Source organism: Platalea leucorodia (assembly GCF_965183815.1).
Source record: "Platalea leucorodia genome assembly, chromosome: 4".
In the NCBI taxonomy this organism is placed as follows: Eukaryota; Metazoa; Chordata; class Aves; order Pelecaniformes; family Threskiornithidae; genus Platalea; species Platalea leucorodia.
Genome location: NC_138826.1, coordinates 117,407,907 through 117,430,472, shown reverse-complemented (window position 1 = coordinate 117,430,472; position 22,566 = coordinate 117,407,907). Strand labels below are relative to the sequence as shown.

Sequence of the window (22,566 nt, the reverse complement as noted above, 5' to 3'; positions counted from 1 at the left end):
AGACTTTGATCAGAATTTTTTGGGAGGAAGGTTAAGGGTCCTGAGAGTTCTTGATTTCTTGGATTACTTCCAGAAGGATTTTTTTTTTTTTTCTCTCCGAAGCTGTTGTGGTATCCCCATGTTTATATGGAAATAGAGATACCACATTTAAAATCTTGCCAAAGGCTTTTTTTAAGGTTTTGTAAAATATGAGATGGAAATTGGATTGTGAACATGTTCTAAATAATTCTGTGTGATGCCATGTAAAGCCTCTGCAGAAGAAAATTGATGTGGAAGGAGAAGCTTTACAACAGTTCCCTCTTCATCTATTTCCATCCAAGTTGGCTACTGTCATTCACCCACTGGTACAAAATAGTATCAATCTATCTGCAGAAAAGAGAAATGCCAGTTCTCACTAACTCTGCATCATCTACCTCGTCAAAATGTCACTCAGAGCTTGTGTATGTTAAATATCTTCTGTGAACATTTGTTTGAGAAAACTTTAAAAAAAAATTATTTTCAGACACATCCAGAAATTAAATTACTTGAAGGCAAGGTAAAAAGGGTCAGAGCCATTTAAAAAAGGTTCATTACCTCCACATTGAATTCTGAAAGTAAAACACTTAGCAATAGAAGCAAGTAAATCAATATTAACATCTCTGGTTTTTAGCATTCATTTTATATTTTAAAGCTGTCAAGAAAAATAAAGAATTTTCAGGCCAATGAGTATGCTGAGGCAAAGTAAACCCTCCCTAAAGGCTTTTTCAGTCCTGTCTCTTCTGTAACAAAGAAGTCACTGAAATCATTGTCCCACGCTGTCTGTCTCCTGTATCCACAACTCGGTTCTGCACAGAGAGCTGTAGTGTCCAAGCATAATGTACTCTGGAGTCAAAAATGGCAAATTCTTCTTCATCCTGACCACCTTCACCCAGGGCTTGCTTTGTGGCAGAGGCTTTCCTGAAATCACTTAGGATGACAGTTTCCTAGTTAGCATAGTTATTAAGCCATTGTAACCCCTTTAATATCCTGTACTGAGGGCAAACCAGCCACAAAAGGAAATATTTGCATCAGTAGCACTCATCTGCTCGTAATGTATCAGTCAAAGTTTCCAAGTACACTTATCCATGGTAAATTTTCCAGTTGTATTTTCTTCTTTGTAAAAAATGTCAATATTTTACTGACCACTATGATATTTGTATTCCAGAAGATTTTGTTTCACATTAGTGAAACATCAGTTTCTTTACTAGATGAAATCAGAACTGCTTGATTGCATCCTGCAGAGCTTGTACAATTCAAGGTAATAAATAAAGCACAGCCCTGTGCTTTTGAAGCAAGAATGCAGCAGTGACAACCCTGAACTTCCAGGTTTCCATGGATTTCTGATAACCTAGCAGATTAAGCTCATATACTGTATTATTAATATTAAAATATATTTGTTTCTATAGCAACTTCTGTGGTGCTACATAGTATTCTTAAATCACATTAAATTGCAGTGCAGTTTAGTATTTTAATAGCTGTTTCCCAATATAGCGATTCTGAACTGCTTACCTGTGGAGGGTAAACATGGCTTAAACCTAATCAATACCTAATCTATTGCAGATTTCTCACTGATCCCTGTTGACCTCAACAGTTTGCTTAGTCGCTGCCAGTTGACCTGCAACTTCTTTAAATCTCCAGACATCAAGGCTCTTTTTGTGATTACTTTCTGTGAAAATTATTTGTATATCCTGAACTAAACTGGCTATTGCAAACAGGTTGGGAAGGAACAGTAGGATGAGGTGCCAGGGGAGTAAGAGGTCGTGACAAGGAGGTGGACAGTGAGAGTACATTAACAGGAGATAAGTAGCTTCTCAGTGAGGGGTTTAAAACACGGAACTTCCAGTGATCATAGGTGGGTCTTTTTAAGCCCCAAACAAATAATAAAATCTCAAGCTCATCATAATATCAGTGTATCATCATCAGTTCACTTTGGCAACACTTTTCTAAGCACAAAAAGAAGGCAAGGGCTCTAGACATGCAACCTTTTGAAAGTTAATTCCCTATTTCTAAAGGCCTTCAAAAAGTATATGCTTGTCACGGTTCACGGATCTGTACCATTCCCTTGAAATTCCATTTAAATCACGTCTTTTTAGGGACACTTAAATACTTAAAAATTATTTAAAAATGGGTCATATGGTGAACAATGGGGTTAAAATGAGAAAATACTGTTTGTGACAAAGATCCAGAAGGCTACCTACAAACTTTTGTTCCACCTTTAAGTCCATACGGCTTAGTTTTGGTTGTTTTCCAACTAGCAAGGAGATTTCATTTTAATTTGTAGTAAACTGCTTTCTCTGTTTGAGGCGGGGGGGGGGGGGGGGCGCATTTTGTGATTCAGATTCTCTGGAAATATGATGAGAAATAGGACATTTCCAGATTTTGTGTAATTGTTAAAATATCAAATCTAATGAGTGAATTGTTAGCCACCCCCTCACTGTAATTCATGAGGGAATTTAGCAGTTTTTCATTTTTTAGTCACCCAGCAATGTTATTCTCACTGCATGCCAGAATGACTTCTAAATCAAAAGTCAGAGTTCTGTACTGAACTAATTGCGGAAGCAAAGGCCACTCACTTTGCAATTTATTAATGAGCAGGAACATTGTATTTGTCAAGTTTTTCTTCAATACTTCTTTTGCAAAATATCTTTGTCATCAGGGATCTATGAGTAGAGAGAACTTCCCACCTTTAGGATTTCCAGAGAACTTCACATTCTTGCTCTGCACAGAGATGTAGCGGTTCAAAGGCGCAGGATCACCTTAGCTGTGGAAATCCCTGGTGCCAGCTTTCACAGGGCTTGCGCACTCATGCAAGTACCTGTGTTATTCAAAAATGAGGGTAGGCAGTCTCTAACCCATCACCTTGAGCATCCACCGTCCTGTTCCTGGATGTAGATAAAATTTCCCTTGCAGACTGTATATCCTAAAGGACTAGAGCCAGGCGTAGCTGCTGTGAATCACCTTATCAGGCCCTGTCTAAGATTTTGGTGGAAGAGGAGGTGCAGCACCATTTAAAAACAGAAATTACTGTGGCTCTGTTGATCTTATCCAAAGCCCAGTTAACACCTTGTAGCTGTTGCTACGGACTTTGGCTGGAATACTAAAATACACTTGATGCATTTTAGTGCTTAAACTTAAATAAAAAGTTAAAGAAATTTACTCTCCTTAATTATCCTCTTTATGTTATAGAATTCCCTTATGAGGCTTCCATAGAGTTTCTTTGTCAGACAAAAACTGTAAGAAAAATTAAGTGTATATTTACACTGATTTTCTGTAACAGTGTTAGAAAACCTCAGCACATTTATTTGCCACTCATTCCATTTTTTGGAGGGGCTTTGAGCTGACTAATACCATGAAACACATGACCAGTGCTTAAATTCCTGGAGGAAATGCTTTATACTCCAGTTCTCATGTAACTCACTGGGATGCAGCCTGCAAGGGCCCACTGAGTAATGTGCAGGAAAATGTGACCTGAGTCCCCCGTCAGCTCAGAGAGCGCAGGAGGAGGGAAGATACACTGGAGAGGCAAAATGTGTCTCTGATCAGAAGAGGACAGCATTACCAGTGCTGAACTGCAAGAATTATTACTCGAGTATACTGAATGCTCCCAGAAAGGTGCGGAAAGGATCTCCGTGGCAAGGACAGATGGCAGGATTCTGTGCGTTTTGTAGCAAATAAGCGGGATCAAGTCACCTTTTGCCCTGTGACCTAAATCTGGGCTTGGGGACTGACACATCCTCCGTCCGTGCAGCCTTGCAGCGGAGGGACTGCCCCATCTGTGCCGTAGCTCAGATTTACGCTGTTGTGATTGTGTGACTTCAGCGGCGTCCCTCTGTATCTTCACGGGGGTAAGTGGGGCAGTAATCAGCTAGAAGGACCCTCCGGCGTATATTCAGGTGAAGGGAAATCACCTTTAGTGAAAGCTAGATGTGAACACTCGGAAACACAAAATAATTTGTGTTCTACAAGGTTTCAAATATACTAGGAGACTTCAGATAAATATGGGCATTAGTGGTTAAAGTAAAACCATCAAAAACAGTGTAACGGGCCTTTCCATCATCTGTTTAGAGCAACCACTGTTTTTTCCTATTTATTCTCCCACTTTCAGACAAATACTGTTCTGAAGGTAAATGCCTAATGACATATTCAATTTAAGTACTGATTCCCACCAACAATAAAAAATAATATGCTATCCTGAATGCTAATAAACTTTAATGCTTTTATTCATAAGTATATAAATCACTAAGATTTATACTTACCATAAAATTCTGGAAGTGCAAGTCATGAGGAAGTAATAAACTAAAGTAGGAGATGGTCTATATTTCCTGATAGATTTGTCAGCAAATCAGGTACAATATGGCATTGAATATTCTTGGATTATTATTTATTCAAAAAAGCAATCTTGCTAAAGAAAGATAAGATAGAGCAATTAAAAAAATGTGAATTTAAGTTTATGAGCCACAATGTTCTCCAGTTAAATTGAATTCCTCCCACCAAAATGGATCCCAGGTAAGGATCTTGAAGTATGTTCATACTGCTTCTTTTGAATTGCATTAATTTGTATTCTTTTTTATTTAATTAAAAATAAAATTAGATACATTATTTCAGATTTTTTACAATTTTATGTAAGTTGCAGGTGACAAATACATTATTTTTACTGCTAAATTACAGTTGCTGAATTTCTGATAATGTCATTAAAAACATAGCAATGTCCCTATCCATTTATAAGTGTGTAAGTCTCAGGGCACTTCATACACTTCTGGTAGTATTAGACCCTATGTCCTGGCAAAATTCCATGATAAATCCTAAAGTTTGCTTGATCTCAAGTTCTAGTTTATTCTGGAGTACTTTTCCACTACCAAATCCTTTATCTCCTTTTTTTCTGAGATTAATTACAGTCAATACTGCTCTCAGTGTGTTACGGAAGGATTTCAGCCTTCCAGATGCAACGTCATCTACTGGATAAGAGACTGTATTATGACAGAAGATGTATAAACTCTTCTGCTCACTGTGGGGTAGAGCTAATCGAGTCCCTTGACCTCTCTGTTTCCCCTCCTGTCATTTATGTGTGCTATCCATTAACATAATAAACTCTCCAGGGCAGAAACTGGGTTTGAAGTGCTTAGTTCAGGAGAGGCTTAATCCCTTTAAATGCTACTTAAATACAAATAATAGTAATAAATTCTTGGCAGCAGGCTGCTGATACACTCAGGCTGCTGCATTATCATGCTGATTAATATTGTCCCATTGGCTCCTTGAATCTGCCTCCGCCGGGTCCCATCCCATTGACACTCAGCCTGGAGCAGTCACAGGCAGCCACGCGCTCTCCTCTCAGTCCAGGTGCAGTGCTCAGGCTCAGCACCAACGTGGCAGGGAGGTGATGGATTCTGCTTTGCTTCCAAAAGACCAAAACTGCAGGCAAAGAGGGCGTGTGATAGGTGTGAGATGTGTAAGTGTTGCAACGCTCTTTCTGCAAAGGTGTTTTGGTGTGGACTCACAACGACTGTCCCTGGCCAGCGCGTTAGTCCCTGCTGCATGGCCCCTCCTGTGCCCCTGTCGTGGGGCAGGTGGGATCAGCCCAGCTGGAAACGGCTCTAGTGCATGTTGTAGAGATGCATTTCATATAAAATGTAGTCCTAAAAGTTTTAGGTTGGATCTTTCAAAAAGCTTTTGAAATTTGATGACAGGAGGTATATTGGAATATGTGATTTTGCTGAAAGTAAAGCAGTAACTCATGGCTGTTTACACATTCAACCGCCATTTTGTTTAGGTCTGTATGAACAGGATTTTATAATAATTACAGGAATTATATTTAATTTCATTCTTCTCTTGAACATCACTTGGGCAAAGGATTAATGTTAAGAGAAGCTACAGAGGACAGGGACCACATTCTAGTCATTAGGAAATAAAAATCAGAACCAAAGCCATATTCAAAATTAATCTGGCTTTATGGAAGAAAATATTCATTCCCCTGCAGAAGGATTTTGCAGTCTGACAAATGTCTTGAAACTTGGCGAGGGGCGGGTATTTGAATTGTGAAGTTGTGATATTTCCCTGGATGAAATAAGTTTGTTTGCTTGTTTCTGTTTCAACTGTGGAAAATTATTGATACAATTGAAGTTGTTTTATCTTTTTATGACATGCATATTTGTGTTCCTCAGATAAATGGGAAGCCCCTGCAGTACATTTTCCCTCATGCAAGGCTCAAACTACTGAGAGACCCAAAGGATCACACAGTTTCAGGTAAAAAACAGCAACCCTCTACGAGACATGATAATTATTTTGATTAGCATGAATCATGCAAAAGATTTGCAGTATTAAAAATAGTTCCTGTATCATATGCAGCAGGAAATTCAGCGGTCATTTTAAGTCTTGCTAGTTGGTTATAACAGAAAGCAGCAGTGCAGAAAAAAGGTCACAACATCTGTTCAAGATACATAAGCTGTACAGACATCAAAAACAGAGGGAAAATCTGTTGTGTTATACATATGAGCAGTCTGGTTTGCTGTTGCTTTTTATATAACTCTATATTCTCTGTATGAGAAGTTTCTATAAAATAGGCTTGTGTAGGTGTTCAACATGTACAGAAACGAGAATTTTATTCTTTCTGTACTGGAACTATTCTACAGAGGGGGGTAGCAGAACCATCAGATCCCATTTTTCTGTGGTACCTTCACATAGAGACATTTATCACAGGACTTCAGGTTTATTCTCTTTTCCCTAACGCTAACACAAATGTACGTGTAAGTCTGAGTCTGCTTGCAAAGGAGAGGAAGGTGGCAAAGGTTACGTTCATTCACCTCCCGGACTGTGAGCAGGAACGCAGTGTGATGTTTTCCTGTATCACATTGTAAAAGGCTGCCAGTTACAAGATCTAGCACAGGTAAGGTCTGACTGTTTGAGCTTTTGGAATTGCACTGTCTCTCACATCTAATACTGATAAGGAACTCAAAGTTTTTTTAACATGCTGTTTGTCTCCTTTCAGAGGTACATGCTTTAAGCGGTTTTGTCGTGGAACCGTCAGACTTTCTTTTAACTCACTTAAAGAATTCTAATAGTGTGTGTCAAACTCTGTTTCTGCACAGAAGTAATTACTGACTGCCAGCGCTGGTGTTCCCTCGAGCATTAAGTAGAAAGTGGCACGAACTTACTTGAATTGCTAAATATTGTTTTCACAGGGTTTCTGGCAGTAAAATCTTGATCACTTCCACCCCCAGTATCCACCTCATATTTAGGGTGTTAAATGAATGTTCTGTATATATTATGAGGTATTTTCTTGCTAGTCAGCTTAACACCCACTGGTGATTTCGGGATGCATAAAGACCCCTCCACCCACACAGCACAGTCTGAAAGAAGCCGCCAGGTCCACTGTTGTGTCAGGCTCCGCTGCCCCGGGCGCTTGCAGGCCATAGGAGCTCCGTGACGTCCTGGTGCAGAATTTTGCCTTGCGGGGTGATGAGTAATGCTGTGATCCAAGCTGCTCTCTTACTCAAGAACAAGTGGAATTACAACCACACAACTGTGTATAACTTATGATTTAATGTTGCTGAACTCCTGTTCTCCTATGTAAAGTTACTTACCCTCGTGCAATGTAAAATACCTATTCCAAATTCTTGATTAGATCTCATGCTGGCAACCACAGCAACATACTGTGCATCAGGGTAAATGCAATGACTGGAAAACCAAGCTGTAGACATTGACTTCCCATTTACTAGTGCCCTGCACAGCATGAGATCACGCAGGATCAAATATTCACTCAGGATCCTGCTAAGGTTTCATAGCCCACACTGGGATTTCTCGCTGTTGTAGCTGTGCTATATTGTGCCTAAATTCTAATTGGAGTAAGCAAGCTTGGCTATGTGTCTACAGGCTACAGTCATACTTTTGGATTTTAGTCCAGATACACCCATGGAGACCTTCACAGACATACTTCTATATGATGTACATGCTATATGATGTACTTGCAGATTTCCCTACAAATATGAAAAGGCTTAAATGCAAGTTGTACAGAATAAAGTCAAAGGTGGAATAGGGTACCAACAGGGAGGACCTGAGGCAGAAGTAATAGTTGTATTTTTCACTCCTTGTACATCTTTGAAGTACCATAACTCCTTGACTTCATACCTCCCTTCCTCCCCCTCTCAGTGTCTAAAGTACACAGAAACTCTCTTTAAATGTGCAGTGCTTTCTGCCTAGCCTTCAGCTTTCCAGATAGCCTCTTCCAGAGCTGCACACACGGGTTTTGTTCACCTTTTTAAAAATTCAATTTTGCTTAACCATTATCTGCAAACTAATAGCAAGTGTCTTTGTTTATTAACCAGACAATGACTACTAATCAGAGGCTGACTTAGAAATCTACTATACAGCAAAAGTTACTTAAAATATTGATGAATTAAACGATATATAGTCTTATACCACCACAGCTACCTCACTACAAGATTATTGGATATTAATCTAGATGCCATGCTTGGTTGGTTGGCTGGCTGGTTTCTTTCTCTTTCTTTGTTTCTTTGTTTCTTCCCTTCCTCTCCTTCTTCTGCTCTCCCTTTCTCCCTCCCCCTCTCTTTCTTATCAAAAGTACTAAAATGAGGTGTTGAGTCATTTTGTTTAACTGTTTGCCTTATACTTGTTGCATAGGCACAGGAAGAGCGTATGTTAAAAAACCCAGCATCCCTGAATAAAGCTCACATGCGGAGTCAGATCTCCCAAAGAGAACAGCCCGTCACTGTCCGGGTGGCGATGGGAGTCTCTGTTGCACCCATCCTTGCAGCAGCATCTTCAGCTGTAGCGGATGAGACTCCCTGAACTGCTGTGTTGCCGGATTCTTACAAGCCAGCTGGCCTCTGGTCCGTTGTTTCTGATTATCTTACAGTATGTACAAAACATCCTCTGCCTTACCTGTGCACAAAAGCCTGTTCTATGTGATCATTTCTGCACAGTTTCTACTGATGATTTAAATGATCTGTGTGCAGTTTGGTCATCTCAACAGCAGGAGCTGCCTGGGGAGATGCCTGAGACTGACAGGTTCTCCTCTCAGGGAATTAATGAACACATCTTAAGTATACAAGTAGAGTATCATCTTAACTGGTGTGTGCACAGCAGGAGCTACCTGGGGAAGTCTCCCAAACTGTCCACAATTCCCACTTGGAGAACTCCTGTAACTGTCGAACAGCTGTTTTGCTGGGAAGCTGGCCAGTGGTTCAGCCCATCACCTCGTCTTACTGGGGAATCCCTGGGCCAACCTGGGCATTAATGACTCAATGTGCTGGGTCAGCCCAGGTACGCGGCTATCCCACAGCTGTAACCATAGGGCAAGCTTGAATTTCATCCTAATATCACCATTATAATTTGAATTCCATAGATCTCATCACATAATTACCATAGCGGAGGTTACTGCCTGATTATGGATCCACAACTTGTCACATTATGAATATCAATAATAAGAATAGTCGCAAATCATTTAAAATTCAGGCTGTATCACTACGTATTATGTGCACATGCATTCTGTTTATTCGCTTTCTTGATTAATGAATACTGGCTCTGAGGCACAGATGCCTTGATGCCTCTTACATAATCTGTCATAATTTTGCACACAAAAACATTTACTGCAAAATTTTAGCATGTGAATGAGGTGTTGAAGGAACAAGGAACTGGGCCAAAATTGTGATGGCAAGAAAATAGTAGTTCTAAATGAAAACTAAATGTATACTTGCTAGCTGGCCTCTCTCTTGAGGGTTCTTGTTTCTTTAGCACGTGCCATCATGTAGAACTCAGAGCTCTTCTTTTCAAGGTATATCGTGTCCCCTCCTCAGGCAGTGCTGATAGGTATGAAGGAATTGCCAAGGATTCTCTCTGCAGATATTGATTAATAATTTGCATTTTTTTTTAAAAAAAGAATTGGCATCATGGTTATGCTGAGGTGCCAAAGCAATGATGGCAGTGATCAGTGAATGATAATGTAGCAATATTTAATGCTCCAGAATCTCACTGTTTATTTTCACTGAGAATCCCTTGTTCCTTTTGGATCCTTCAGCATAGCAGCATAAGCACTGTTTGATACCGCCAGCATGTTCTCTTCTGTTTTTTAACACATCATAGTTATATTTGAAAAAGTGAAGAGAGGACACAGCTATTGAAGGCAATGAAAGCATTGGCAATGCCTTTGGAAATATTGCAAAGATAAAAACCTATATTATGTTACACCTGATCAGAAAGCTGTTTAGACACACTGGGTGCAAATCCAGCAAGTCAGACAAATCTCAGTAGGTGTACAGGGACAACGAGTGCACTCAGTCAAAGGTAATTTTTGCTGCTTTCCCTCACTTAGGCTGAGTCACAAGTAATTCTTCCCTTTCCAAAGGCAGGATATTCTGTGTTTCCAGGGAGCAAAATGTACCTTTGAGCAGCCAGACTGTCTGTGTTGTGGAGCATCCTCTTCAATTCTGATGAAAAAATAAAAGGCAGAGAAGCAATTCAGAAAAAGCTGTGAACTTTATAGTAAAGAAGAGAATTAGACTGTGGGCAGAAGACTGTCCCTAATCTCACTTTAGCAGTGATGTCAGTGAAACTGCTAAGAGGACGACAGGGTAGCTGTAACACTGCACACACGTCAGAGATGCCTCATACTCTCCGTAAGGACTATTAATTCCTGCACACAACGCTACGCTTCTGCAGCATGCCAGCTCATGGGGTACTTATCCCAAGAGAGAGGAAGAGAATTAGAAGTGTTTTCCTATATCAAGCCCTCACTGCTATAGATAGTCTCTAAATAAATAACCCTATATATTTAGGGTTCTTTCACCTGCAAGTTCAGCAAAGTCTGTTCTTACAACAAAATACTGAAGTGCAGTGAATATGTGATTACTAATCAATTAAAAGCCATGTTAAATATAGTCACAGTCTGTGTTGAGTGTGATACAGTAGTCAAAGACAGAGGGTGAGAAGTGTAACCCACCTCTTGTCCTCATGCTCTTTTCTTAGAGGATTACTTGTCTCGTCTCTTTGGTTCGATGTTGTGAAGAACTGAGATAATACTTTGCACAAAAAAACAATACCCGCCTCTAACACTCATTTGTCACTGGGGAGGGATTTAATCCCTAATTAATGGCCGTCATTCCCTCAAACACTCTGTCCTTATCAGAGATGTGGCACAGAAGGTAAAAACCCTTAAACAGAAAGGGACAGAGCTGTTACAGCCAGACAACATCAGAGGTTTTCCAGTGAGGTCATATGGCAGTAAATGAGGACAGGAATGGAAATAAAGGGATGGAGAGATGTCTGTTTGTGTCTTAATAGCAATCTTGGAAAGAACTTAATACCATTCAGCTTTTCTAAATAAAAAAAAAAAAATCACAAACAAATTTTGGTATTTGTCAGAAACATTTTGTAGAGATACAGACTATATATTCCATGTTTATGTACCTTCTCTCTAAATTAACTTAATTTGAAAAGCACTAGTGTGTCTATTTAAGATAGATACTTTCCGGGAACCCTTTTTGGCAGCTCAGTTGTTTATGCATTTTTCAGTGTGTGAACATCTGTTGAAGGATATCTAATAAGATCTTAAGAGGAGTGGAGGTAATTGAGAGGGCAGTGTGTCTACTGGTTATAAAGGTCCAATGTGCTTTCATAGCTCTCATGCAGAAAAGGCTGCACAGATCACTGCAACACTGAATGTTAGAGTTAAGTCAGGCTCGCAGGTTCCCATGGAAAGCCAAGAGGAACACAGGCACGTAAGAATGAGATTCACAGAAGCCAAACCAGAAATCTCTCTGTTTTGGAGATAAGAAATTCAGGTCAGCACTTTCTCATGAAGAACTAGAAGATGAGACATTCAGGGATGCATATCAGTGGTGATAGAACTTCTCAAGGACATTAGAAAAAGTTAATACCGCAGAAAAGTCAGTTTAAGGTTTCACTTCACAGGTGAGGCATAAATTATCTTAACAGCTCTCAGAGGAAAATGAAGACCCCGCGCTTCCTTCTCTGCATACTGGCTATCAAAAATATGCATAAGTTTAATAATTAGACTAGAATGAGGCAGTTACAAAGCGCAATTAATTGGAGGTTGAAATAGTTTTAATAAATCACCTTTTGGATCTGACTCTTTTACTCTATTGATTATAAAGGGAGCATGAGGTGACTAACTTAGATTACAATTTTTGTCTTGTAGAGACCCTAAATTAGATGAGATGCACCCATATGGCTTATGTACAAAGAAGCTATAGAACGATCAAAAGACTTGTAGAGGACTGATTGTGTAAAGGACCATATCATTCCTCATCGCCAAGAGACAAATGCCTGTTTCAGTTGGATGCACTTCCCAGAGCAGGGTGCTGGAACATTTTGAGAATGATTGCCTTCCATTCCCTATTTACCTAATCACAGATTTGTACAGGTCTTTGAAGTGCACTAGGTGTACACTCCCAGGCAGTCTAGATGCAGGATGATTAAGGTTAAGACGTTCTGATTCTGCAGGTCACTGCCGCAAAGAAAATGTTCCTTGCGGATTGGTAGGGTACTCTGAGGTTCTGATTGTCTCATAGCATCATTGCACCAAGCTAAGTGAGGCGCAGCTTTTGTCAAGTGAAACCTCTGCTTTTCGTTATCTGTGTTTCTGAAGTTTTTTCACTTTAGTATTGTTGACTCAATGCCTGCATGTTTGCTTGCTGTGTTACTTCAGTAAAAAGAAGTTGGGTGAGGGAGGCTCTCAGCAAAATTTTCTTAGTCTGCCAGAAAGTGTTCTCATTCCTGAAGAAATCTGTTCATCAAGAAAGGGAGCGAAGCTGACGTTAGACAGTCAAGGCTGATGAAGCCAAAGCTGTCTGAGGATAGGCCCCCCAAAATGACATGAATTTCCTCCCCACACCAAAAAAAAAACCTCAGACCCCATATTCACTACAATACACATTTTTCTAAAAGAGATAGAGTTTAAGGAGGCAAAAGTTTAAGATATATGAAAGTGCTAATTTGCATGTTAGATCAGAAATTGTCTTTTTGCTTTCTGTAAAAATGTATTTATTTTGCTGCTTGTTGATATCTTGGACAGCAGTAGTCATTGGCTTGAGAACATACCATTTTCTCAGAAAAGACTGAAAATTTCCCTCATTTGACAGCTTCTTCTAGGTAGAAAAAAATATCATAACATTCTGTTGATACAGAAGTGAAGACTGCGGTGTTTAAAGGAATAAGCTACGCAGGTAAATAAATTACCTTTATCCCTGTCACAAAAAACCTGCATTTTGAAGGGTTAATTTCAACAAACAACAAGCTGACTAGTAGATTACTATGCATTTAATTCATATGCTGTTTTTCTTTTGCAGTAGTCAAGTTATTATAAGGAATATTCGTTTTGTGTGAGACAAAATGAGAATATCACAAATAAGATGTGACATACCAAGTCTTAGGAGATTTATGCCTATTCTTTAAAAAAAGAAAAACAACTAAAAATCATTTTGTCAACTCCCCCTCTTTAAAATTTGGAAAAGTTATTTTTCTGTGTTGCTTCCTTCTTCTTTTTTATTATTATTTTATAATAAAGCCCAGCCTAAGCTGGGTACAACAGCATTAAGGCACTTCCTTACTTAAAGACATGAGTTTAAACCCAACTTAGATGAGAAATGATTGGATACAGTTACTAACCTCATTCAGGAGCGACTGATGTCATCAGGGAAAGAGCATGTGCAATGAGCTGAAGGTCTCAACATGCGTCCTAGAGGACAGTTCCCTATTTCCAAACGCAAAGCTAGCCTGTATCCACAAATTGAGTGGTTGTAAGAAATGAACTGTCAAATGGCCACGCAATCCTTCCCAGGGACAGCCTGAACAGCTGCTCTGTGATACCTCTTCTGAGAATAAGCCATAAGCTTCTGTCTCTGCTGTTGCCAGCTTAGGATCTTTTCCAAGCAATGAGTCAAAAGTTCATTTGAAGTTTAACAACAGAGGAAGTACAATTCCTTCACTTATTTTATGTAATTTTTAAGAATATTACAATGTTTTTAATGAATTGTACACCAAAACCAGATACTGTCTTTCTTTTTTGAGAAAAGAAGGAAAGTTCAGAGTTTTTTATGAAGACTTAAATGATTTCAGGTATTACTTGTTTTGGAAGAATGGTATTTTACAATTTATAGTTCCACAGATTCTTCCCTATTCATGACAGATACAACACTGTATCTGTTGATTCCTTTGTGCAGGAGAGTCATTTGGGTGAGATATTCCTTTGGTTTTCCTTCTAGAGGAATTATCCAGCATGCTGAGGCTTTACTGGGTGGCTGTTCAGCACGGGCAGTATCATCTTTCCTACAGATTCCTCAAAATGTTGACCAAGAGCCGTCAATGTTCCCCATGGCATATACACTCCCCATGGTGTCTCTTGTCCCAAAGGAAGTGATAAGAGTGCAGTAGCTTCTATTTAACCATTGCCAGCACGGATTTGCACAAATATCAGGCAGATTTGCTCTGCTCTAAGGAGTTTATTGGGGAAAAAAAAAAGGTTGATTAATTACATAAATAAACACCTGTCTACGGTTTGTATGAATCTGTAACGCCAGGACAGTATACAAAGCCTGTAACACAAGATCAGCACACAAAGTCCTAGTAGAGAGAACTTACTAGGTCCTCAAGCCTTTTTTTGGTATTTTCTTAACAAAATATAGATAGCTTCAAAAGCTGGACATCGTCTTCCAAAATAGCTAAATAAAACCAAATGGTTTGAAGTTTTGGTCCAAGATCTTAAGATAACTGCTAACAAAGGGCGTTGCATTCACCTGGGACTGAGCTGTTACTTGCTAATAGTAGTTGCTAAGACATCACTAATATGCCGGATTCATAACATACCAACTAAGATGTGATATGCCAGCAGAGCATCCTTTATGTAAATCCTTTTCCTCTGATGGCAGGCCTGCCTCATACTATGTGGGAAACATCAATAAAATCTATCCAACATTTCTCCCTCATTGAGAAGAACATTAATAAAAAGCTTGAGCTAAAAGCAACTACTGTAGCATTAAAAATATCACAAAGATTTTTTTTTTTTTATACAGTGAAGCCATGAACGATTGGCTGACATATTGGCTGAACAGATTAAAGCTTGCCTTTTATGGTAGATTCATCTTCATAAGAATCTTTAAAATTTTGTGAAACTGGACTGAAATTACGGTATTGCCATAAGCTGAGAAAGACTCTAGATTTCAGGTATTTTCTTACATTAACTTTTAGCCTGGAATTGGGATGTAAAGGTCTGGCTGTCTGGGCAACTAGATAAGTAAACAACCGATTAGATGGTTGGGTTTTGAGGGCGGTGGTTAATGGGCTGTGCTTTTCCTGGAGACAGGTAACAAGTAGAGTACCACAGAAGGCTCTATCATGGGACCATTTAATAACTTAATCAGTAACATGGAGGAGGCGATGGACTACACTCTCATAACATTTGCAGATCGAATTGGGGGAATACTCTTGAGGGCAGGGGCACCAGTCAGAGGGACCAAGACAGGCTGAAGGAATGGGCCAACAGAAACCTTGTAAAGTTGAACAAGAACAAACACAAATCCTGTACCTGGAGAGAAAGAGCCCTGTGCAATGATACAAGCTGGGGACCGACTGGCTAGGGAGTAGGTCTGCAGAAGAGGCCCTTGAGAGAGGTCTCTGTAGACAGCCATCTGCACATCATGCACCTTGGCAGTAAAGGTGGCCAACAGCATCCTGGGCTGTGCTACCAGGAGCATGCCAGTAGGTCAAGGGAAGTGACTGTCCTCTTCTACTCAGCACGTGTCATACTGTGTCTAGATACTGTGGCCAGTGTTGCCCCAAAGACTGTTGACAAAAGGGAGTGAGTACAGCAGAGGGACACTGAGATGGTCAGGGGCTGAAGTACCTGCCCTGAAAGCAGAAGCTGAGGGACAGGGCTTGTTCAGCCTGAAGAGGAGTTTCTGGGGGCATCTAGTAGCAGCCATCCCATACTAATGAGGAGCCTATCAACAAAAGGGAGCCAGGCTCTTCACATTGATACATGGCAGGAGGATGAGAGGCAATGGGCATAAGTTATAACAGGAGAGGCTAATAGTAGGTATAAAGAGAATCTTTTTTCCCACTGCACTTAACTATAACTATTAAGATATGTAAATCTAAGGTATTTTGTGACTTACTTAAAAGTCCTTCCATTTTAGAATGGGAAAGAGAGTGGATGTGGTTAGATACAGGCCTGCTCACTAAATAAAGCTGTGTGGGCAAGAACACTATGACAAAGAACGGAGAGAAAATTCAAAACAGATGGAGAAAGGTTCAGATCATGTTTTGACTAATGCAGTCCTGACAAGACGACCAAGACTGAATGGGCTTTCTAGCCTTTGCTGAAAAGTGTCAAGGTGCTCCAGAGTATAAGCTTACAGTGAATAAGGTCACTATGTCTCCATTTATGTGTATGTTTAAAAAAAAAAGTGTCACCGTTGCATATCTTACCTTAGGATAGCATTAGCACTCCCTATAGACAGCGTGAACTACTGTCCAGTAGGCGATAGGACAGAGTGATGTTTCTGTTTCCTCTTAACCCTGCCCTCCAGTTTACCAGCTTCATAAAAAGAATTTATGATAGATCCAGCCTTTGTGCTGCCCAAATATCAGCACTGTGATTGCTGGAGAAGTAATGCAAAATGAAGGAGAGGAATGTGTTTCTTGTTTCCTTCTTAGCATGACTGTATGTTGGACAAGTCTACGCAACACCCTGGACAAGATTTTTAGCAGATACAAATCCATGCTGTGCTATTAAAACAACTGGAACATATCTGAATTTCATCAGCTCAGGATTTGGCTTCATGTATCTTTTGTTTTAACTGCCAATGGCCAAGAAGTGCAGTAACTGAGTAGGCTTAATCATGTTTCTAGGAAACAACTTCATTTAAGCTGATTTCGTTAGAAAGCACCAAAGCAATTCTCCTGAGCACAATCTTGAAAATGTTGTACCTATCTAGACAACCAAGCTCTGATATGGATCATCACGTTACGTATTCCAGAGAATTGCATAGGAATAATAATGCAAATAAAAATTTAGCCTGGATTTTATTATACACATTACTTTCCCTGCTGCTTTCCAAGCGCCTGATCTAACTTGGTTTTGTTTGCTTTGTCATGTTTCCTTTCCGTCTGTTCTCCAGACTTTACAGATTGCTTTATCACAACTATGATATCTAAATAAATAGCTTGCATTTCTTCACGGGACTTTTAAGTCTGAACTCTCCAAAGAGCAGTCGTCGTCGTTTTTTCTGTGGCTGACAATTCGGTTTCATACAGACAATAGAACGTGGTGTAAAATTGTTCTGGCAGATAAGGGCCTACCAGCACCCTAGCATATGTCTGGTCTAGATAAGGCTGGAGGAATGGGGAGATAATGTCTAGTAAATGAACACAGGAGGAAAGTATGTTCTGTCTCTGTTCACAGCCAAATCGAGTTGGAAGAATTTGTATTGTTTGATTTGATTGATATGTTCTCATTGTTATAGCATGGTATTTTGGCACACTGCAAAATCTTTCATGCTTAATGTCTCATTTTCATTCTTTATCCTCATCCATTTTTCTAATTTCTACCATTGGACCTTGCCCAAAAAAGGTCATCCTTGTGCTTCCTTGCTATGATTCAGCCTTCTGGTTTTGATTTCTTTTTTTTACAGTATTGTTAGAAAGTGAGGAAGGCCATATTTGGACTTGAGGTTTTTTCCTCCCTCAGTGGTATGTCTGTGCATTGGTTTGTGGATCTGAAACACAACACAATCTTTATTTTAAGGTTTAAACATATCTTCCATTTCAAACAACTCAGAGACATTTGTTGTAGTCCTCATGTGCATTTTGCAATTTAAGCCCATTTCAATTTTTCCCATTTTATTTCTGTATAGTTTCAACTTCAAAGCATATAATATCCAAACGTGGTAAAATGACCATGTTTTTATAGAAATAAATATTGATTTTCAACTACCGTCTTGAAGGGTATGCTCTTAGAAATCCAAATCGGTAGCATTTTTTTAATATCTTTCTTAATAATTCAGTCACCTAAAAGTCTATTAAAAATTCATATAGCTCTATCTCCAACTGTGACAAGAGTCAGATTGCTGCTGACACTCATACTTACAGTTTCCTACGCCAATTCGCAGAAACTCATGTGTGATTACTGAAAATCTGTTGTACATTCTAATTGCTTCTTTACTTTCTTTGCTCATCTAATTAGACAGACAAATGGTTTCATACTTTGAAAAATTAGCCCAGAGGAAATATTTGAGTTAGCACATGAACAATGTTTGCACAGAGCTTCTGGGTCACATGCCTGAATTCTCATGCCCGTGTTGAAGTTGTTGCTACTATATGGGACTTAGCTAATGATTAAACAATATTAGTCTGTGCATTTTGTCCTGGAATTCTATTTACTATTATAAGAGAAAACATCCCTGGAAACTTAATTTGCACCTTTGTTTAAAGGCGGGACCACCAACACCAGCAAAAGCCTGTTGTGCCTGGATTACTCAGTTTTTCTCTGCTCTTTTTTTTTTTTTTTTTTAACCTGTAACTTATGTAAGGGGTTATTGACATTTGTTTGGAAATGCGAGTCTAATCATTGCTTAGATGCTGAAATAGTTCCAGGAAATCGAGGCTGTTTATGCTCTAATGGCTGTAGTGGAGCTGCTCATCTAAGCAGTAAAAGGATGATAAGATTTCATGAACTTCCCTGTGACCAGAGCAACAGCAACAGACTGGCAGCAATCTGATCTTTATTATCTCCATAATGGAGAAAAATGACAAAATCGTAATTGCAGAGCTCAGGTTACAGTCAGCCTACTCCAGCAAAATAAATTATTGTGTATCAGCTGAGTCATGTTTCTAGTCTTTCTGCTGTGTTGCTACTGTGACACTACAAAATATAACAGTGGAAACGATTTCATAGTGGTCTAAGATACATTGAGCTACACTAGTTCAGAATAAATAATTGGACACAAAGTACCTAATGGTGGAATTAAGGAAAGGAGAATGATGAATTTTTAAAATCCTTTTGCAGGGGTTCTTGCCAGGTCATCAGTGATGGAATTTATTAGTGTCAAGTTGTTGGTCACTACTCAAATATACATTTTTTATATATATATATTATATATATACTATTATATATATTATATATATTATATATATTTTATATATATATATATAATGAACATGCATCACTGAAACAGTCTGTGATGTCTGGAAGGAGAAGAAATGAAAAGTGAAATGTCCTTTTGAAAGTCACAAATTAGGTTAATTGCCAGAAAGCAAAAAAACTGTTGGCCATTCAATCTTATTAATATTTTTCTCTAAGTATGTATTTCTCTCAAAAGTAACTCTTTTTTTATTAGACACTTGAAATCTTCATTAAAGCTTCTAAGTTTGTATTTTCAGCTATATAAATCAGTGGCTCACAAGCTAACTATAATGATTTAGTATCCCTATTTGTTTGTTTACCAAAGTATAAAACTAATTTAGTAGCATGATCTATCTTGTTAAAGTTTAGCATTAGGCTTTTGGGGTTTTGGGTTGCAGGGGTTTTGGGCAGCTTTTTTTGCTTAGTGTGGTGCATCTTAAGGCTTTAGTTAAGATTAGATAGGAGAGTGGGATCACAGCCTTGGGAGATCAGTAAAAACAGTTGCAATTAATTAGCAGTCTTCTAGCTTTGAAGCATCCTAAAAAGGATTGGATCTTAAATGTGTAAAATTCCCTTTGAAGAGATGTTTTCCTGAAGATATTTTCCATAGAAATCAATACTCAGAGCTCAGAAAGGTGCCCTCTCTCATTCAAAGCACGGTGATTCGCTTTCTGATGGTTAACTGGTCCTGGTCTTCTAAGGAAGAAAACAGTAGTTCATTAATCTGAAAATCTAAAATTGAAAGATGAATGCCTGGGTATATCAAAATAGTCTGAGAGATGGAAATATGGAAATTAAGACTCACAGATTTTAAAAAAGAGTCAAAAAACAAGGGAAAAAGATATGAGAAAGCTTATGATTGATGATATTTTTAAACTATCTGCATTCAAGGTGATAAGCTGGGCAATATCATTGCAAACAGAAGAAGTAAACTCAATATTTTCAATAGATACAGTATAAACACGTTTGAAATCGTATCTTCACATGAGAAAATACAGCAACATCCAAGCAATATTTCTTTGTCAGCCAGAACAGAGCGCTGAAAGCTCATTGGGCAAAAAGTAACTCATTTGTTCTGACTGCCAGGAATTGAATGTCTTGTAATTTAAGTTAAAATATTTCTTCTAGTAATGTTTTTGCAACATAATAATAATGAAATACAATTTTCTAATTTAGTGCAAACAGATCAAATTAAATGAAATACCCCGTGATTTGTCCAGCAACAAGAACGTGCAAACACACCCATACCCGTGCCCCTGGTTGTCCCTCAGCAGGCATGCTCCTCCTGAATACATGTCAGTCATACATTTGACTCTAAAACCTGCAAATATAAAATCACAAGCCTTTTCAAAGTGGGCAGGAATAAAAATCTTTATATATGAGCATGGAAAACAATTTATTTTATTAGCAGTAATATGGACAAACACCTTAGATTTGCAAAATCAAGCCAATATGTCAGCCATGATTTTCAAAGTTATCTAGCATAGGTATCCATGGAATTGCCTCTGAAATCAAGTGTCTTGTGCACGTATTTATATGACAAACCACCTCTCTGCCATGCTGTTAGTATTAAGCTATCAGAGGTAGAGATACTAGTATAGTGTATCATGAGAAAACTCTGACCCTATAGAGTTACTCCCCTATGTGATGAAAAGTGTCCAGTCCTACTGATATGTTGAAAAGTCCCTATGTTGACTGTGTGGGTTAAGAGTAAGTTACTACGTGCTTGTTTGTGTGTGTTGTATACTAAGAATAGTTGTTTATTGGATTTGCTGAACTTAATAGTTCCCAGTTGTAAGCCTCAGATCTGTAACATATTAATGAGTCTTTCAGCAGTGTTTGATCAGAAGTCCTCTGATAAATGTGCAGAGCACATTTCTAAGTCCTAAGGATCGACTAACATTTAAATGCTTTTATAGGGATACGTATTCGCTTTATGCAATGAAGTACTTATTTTTTTAAAGACTGTATTTTTCAACATTGGTAAATGACATTTAGACCCATCCTTGGAACGGCGGGTTTGCTTTCCCTGTCAAGTCAGGAAAAATAAACTTTACTAATGCTAAATTTCAATTTTGCACTGGAATAAGGTAATTAATTTAAAATAACTATGCAGTTTGTTCCAATTACACTGAAAAATTACTCTTCTCAACACAAATAATGTTAGAATTTCCCATAGCACAGTCCCAGAGTGCTTATGTAGCTATTGTTTAAAACACAGCATCCTTTCTGTGTAGCAAATCATTTGTGTTAGAAACCAGCCAAACAGCGATATGTTTAGTTAATCAATTATCATTCAAACCAAGTTTATAATTAAAGGAATATTAACTACCACGATGGATATAGCTTGTAGCAGAAATTTAATTATATTCCTCATGCCTGTAATTATTTTGGGTATTTAGATGGTGTTGTTTTATGTTGATTATATGGGTCCCACTACATTTTTATTTTAGAGAATCCCCCTCAAGTTGAAATATTTGTACTTTTCCAATTCTTAATTTGCTGCTGAAGCAAGAGAGACAACTGTTCACTTGTCAGGTCCAAAAAGAGGCTTAAAAAGATTTACATTTTTTACATTATATTTGCATTACTTTACATTCCCAGGTGTAAAGTCTTACAAGAAGCTGACTTTCTTAAAGATGTTTCTCAGGTCTTCAAATTACAAAAAGAAGAGAAATGTGTAGAGAGGGGCCAAACTGGCTAAAATTTTTAGCAAAACTTTCAAGGAACTCACTAGCAAATTTCATGCTGTTCTCCGAGTATTCACAACTCCTACTGAAGATGCTTAGACATGCCTGCACAGCGTTTCATAGTGGGGTTTTGAACTGGCAGAGTTGAACTGGACAAAAAGCAAAGTAAAGTTGAGAGGGCATTCTTGCCATATCAAATCTTTGTACAGTTGTAACTTACAGAGTTATTGTTCATGTTGTCATAGGGTTGAGTTTACACATTCCCTGCATCTCTTATCTGTTCTGAAAGTATGAAGACTAAAAATCACCACAGAGGTAAAACAAAAATACAGACTTTGAAATGGGTTTATATGACAGATCTGAACTATCTCAAACTTGGCTATAAATATAATCTAGAGGTGAATTATGTTCAACATATGCGTACAAAACTCCTACCTGTACTCCCAGTAGTACCATAGCAAAATCAAATTGTCCTGTTACACACTATGGTGGATAAACAGTAAAAGATCTGGTCTGCGATGAGTGTTGATCATCCCCTGTAAAAACTCAAGGTCTATCATGCCATTTATCATACACTAGCCCTCAGCCATATCATGGCTTATTCCCAGGTTATTTACCCCTGAAACTCAGCCATCTGCCCACACTGAAATCATTCACTAAAAGTTCTGTATAGCGCATTACCAGTGGTCATCCTGTCACTGAATCCCC

At 38.6% G+C, this 22,566-nt stretch overlaps 1 protein-coding gene across 1 annotated transcript in view; it reads left to right on the top strand.

Annotated features, from left to right (window-relative positions):
* The window catches only part of PCLO (piccolo presynaptic cytomatrix protein), a gene marked incomplete at both ends in the record, with an annotated part of 378,928 nt that overhangs the window by 233,269 nt on the left and 123,093 nt on the right, over nucleotides 1-22,566 (top strand). The window contains one exon of the mRNA XM_082309114.1: nucleotides 6,177-6,258. Coding sequence (XP_082165240.1) covers nucleotides 6,177-6,258 — 82 coding nt within the window. The remainder of the gene's footprint in view (nucleotides 1-6,176; nucleotides 6,259-22,566) is intronic.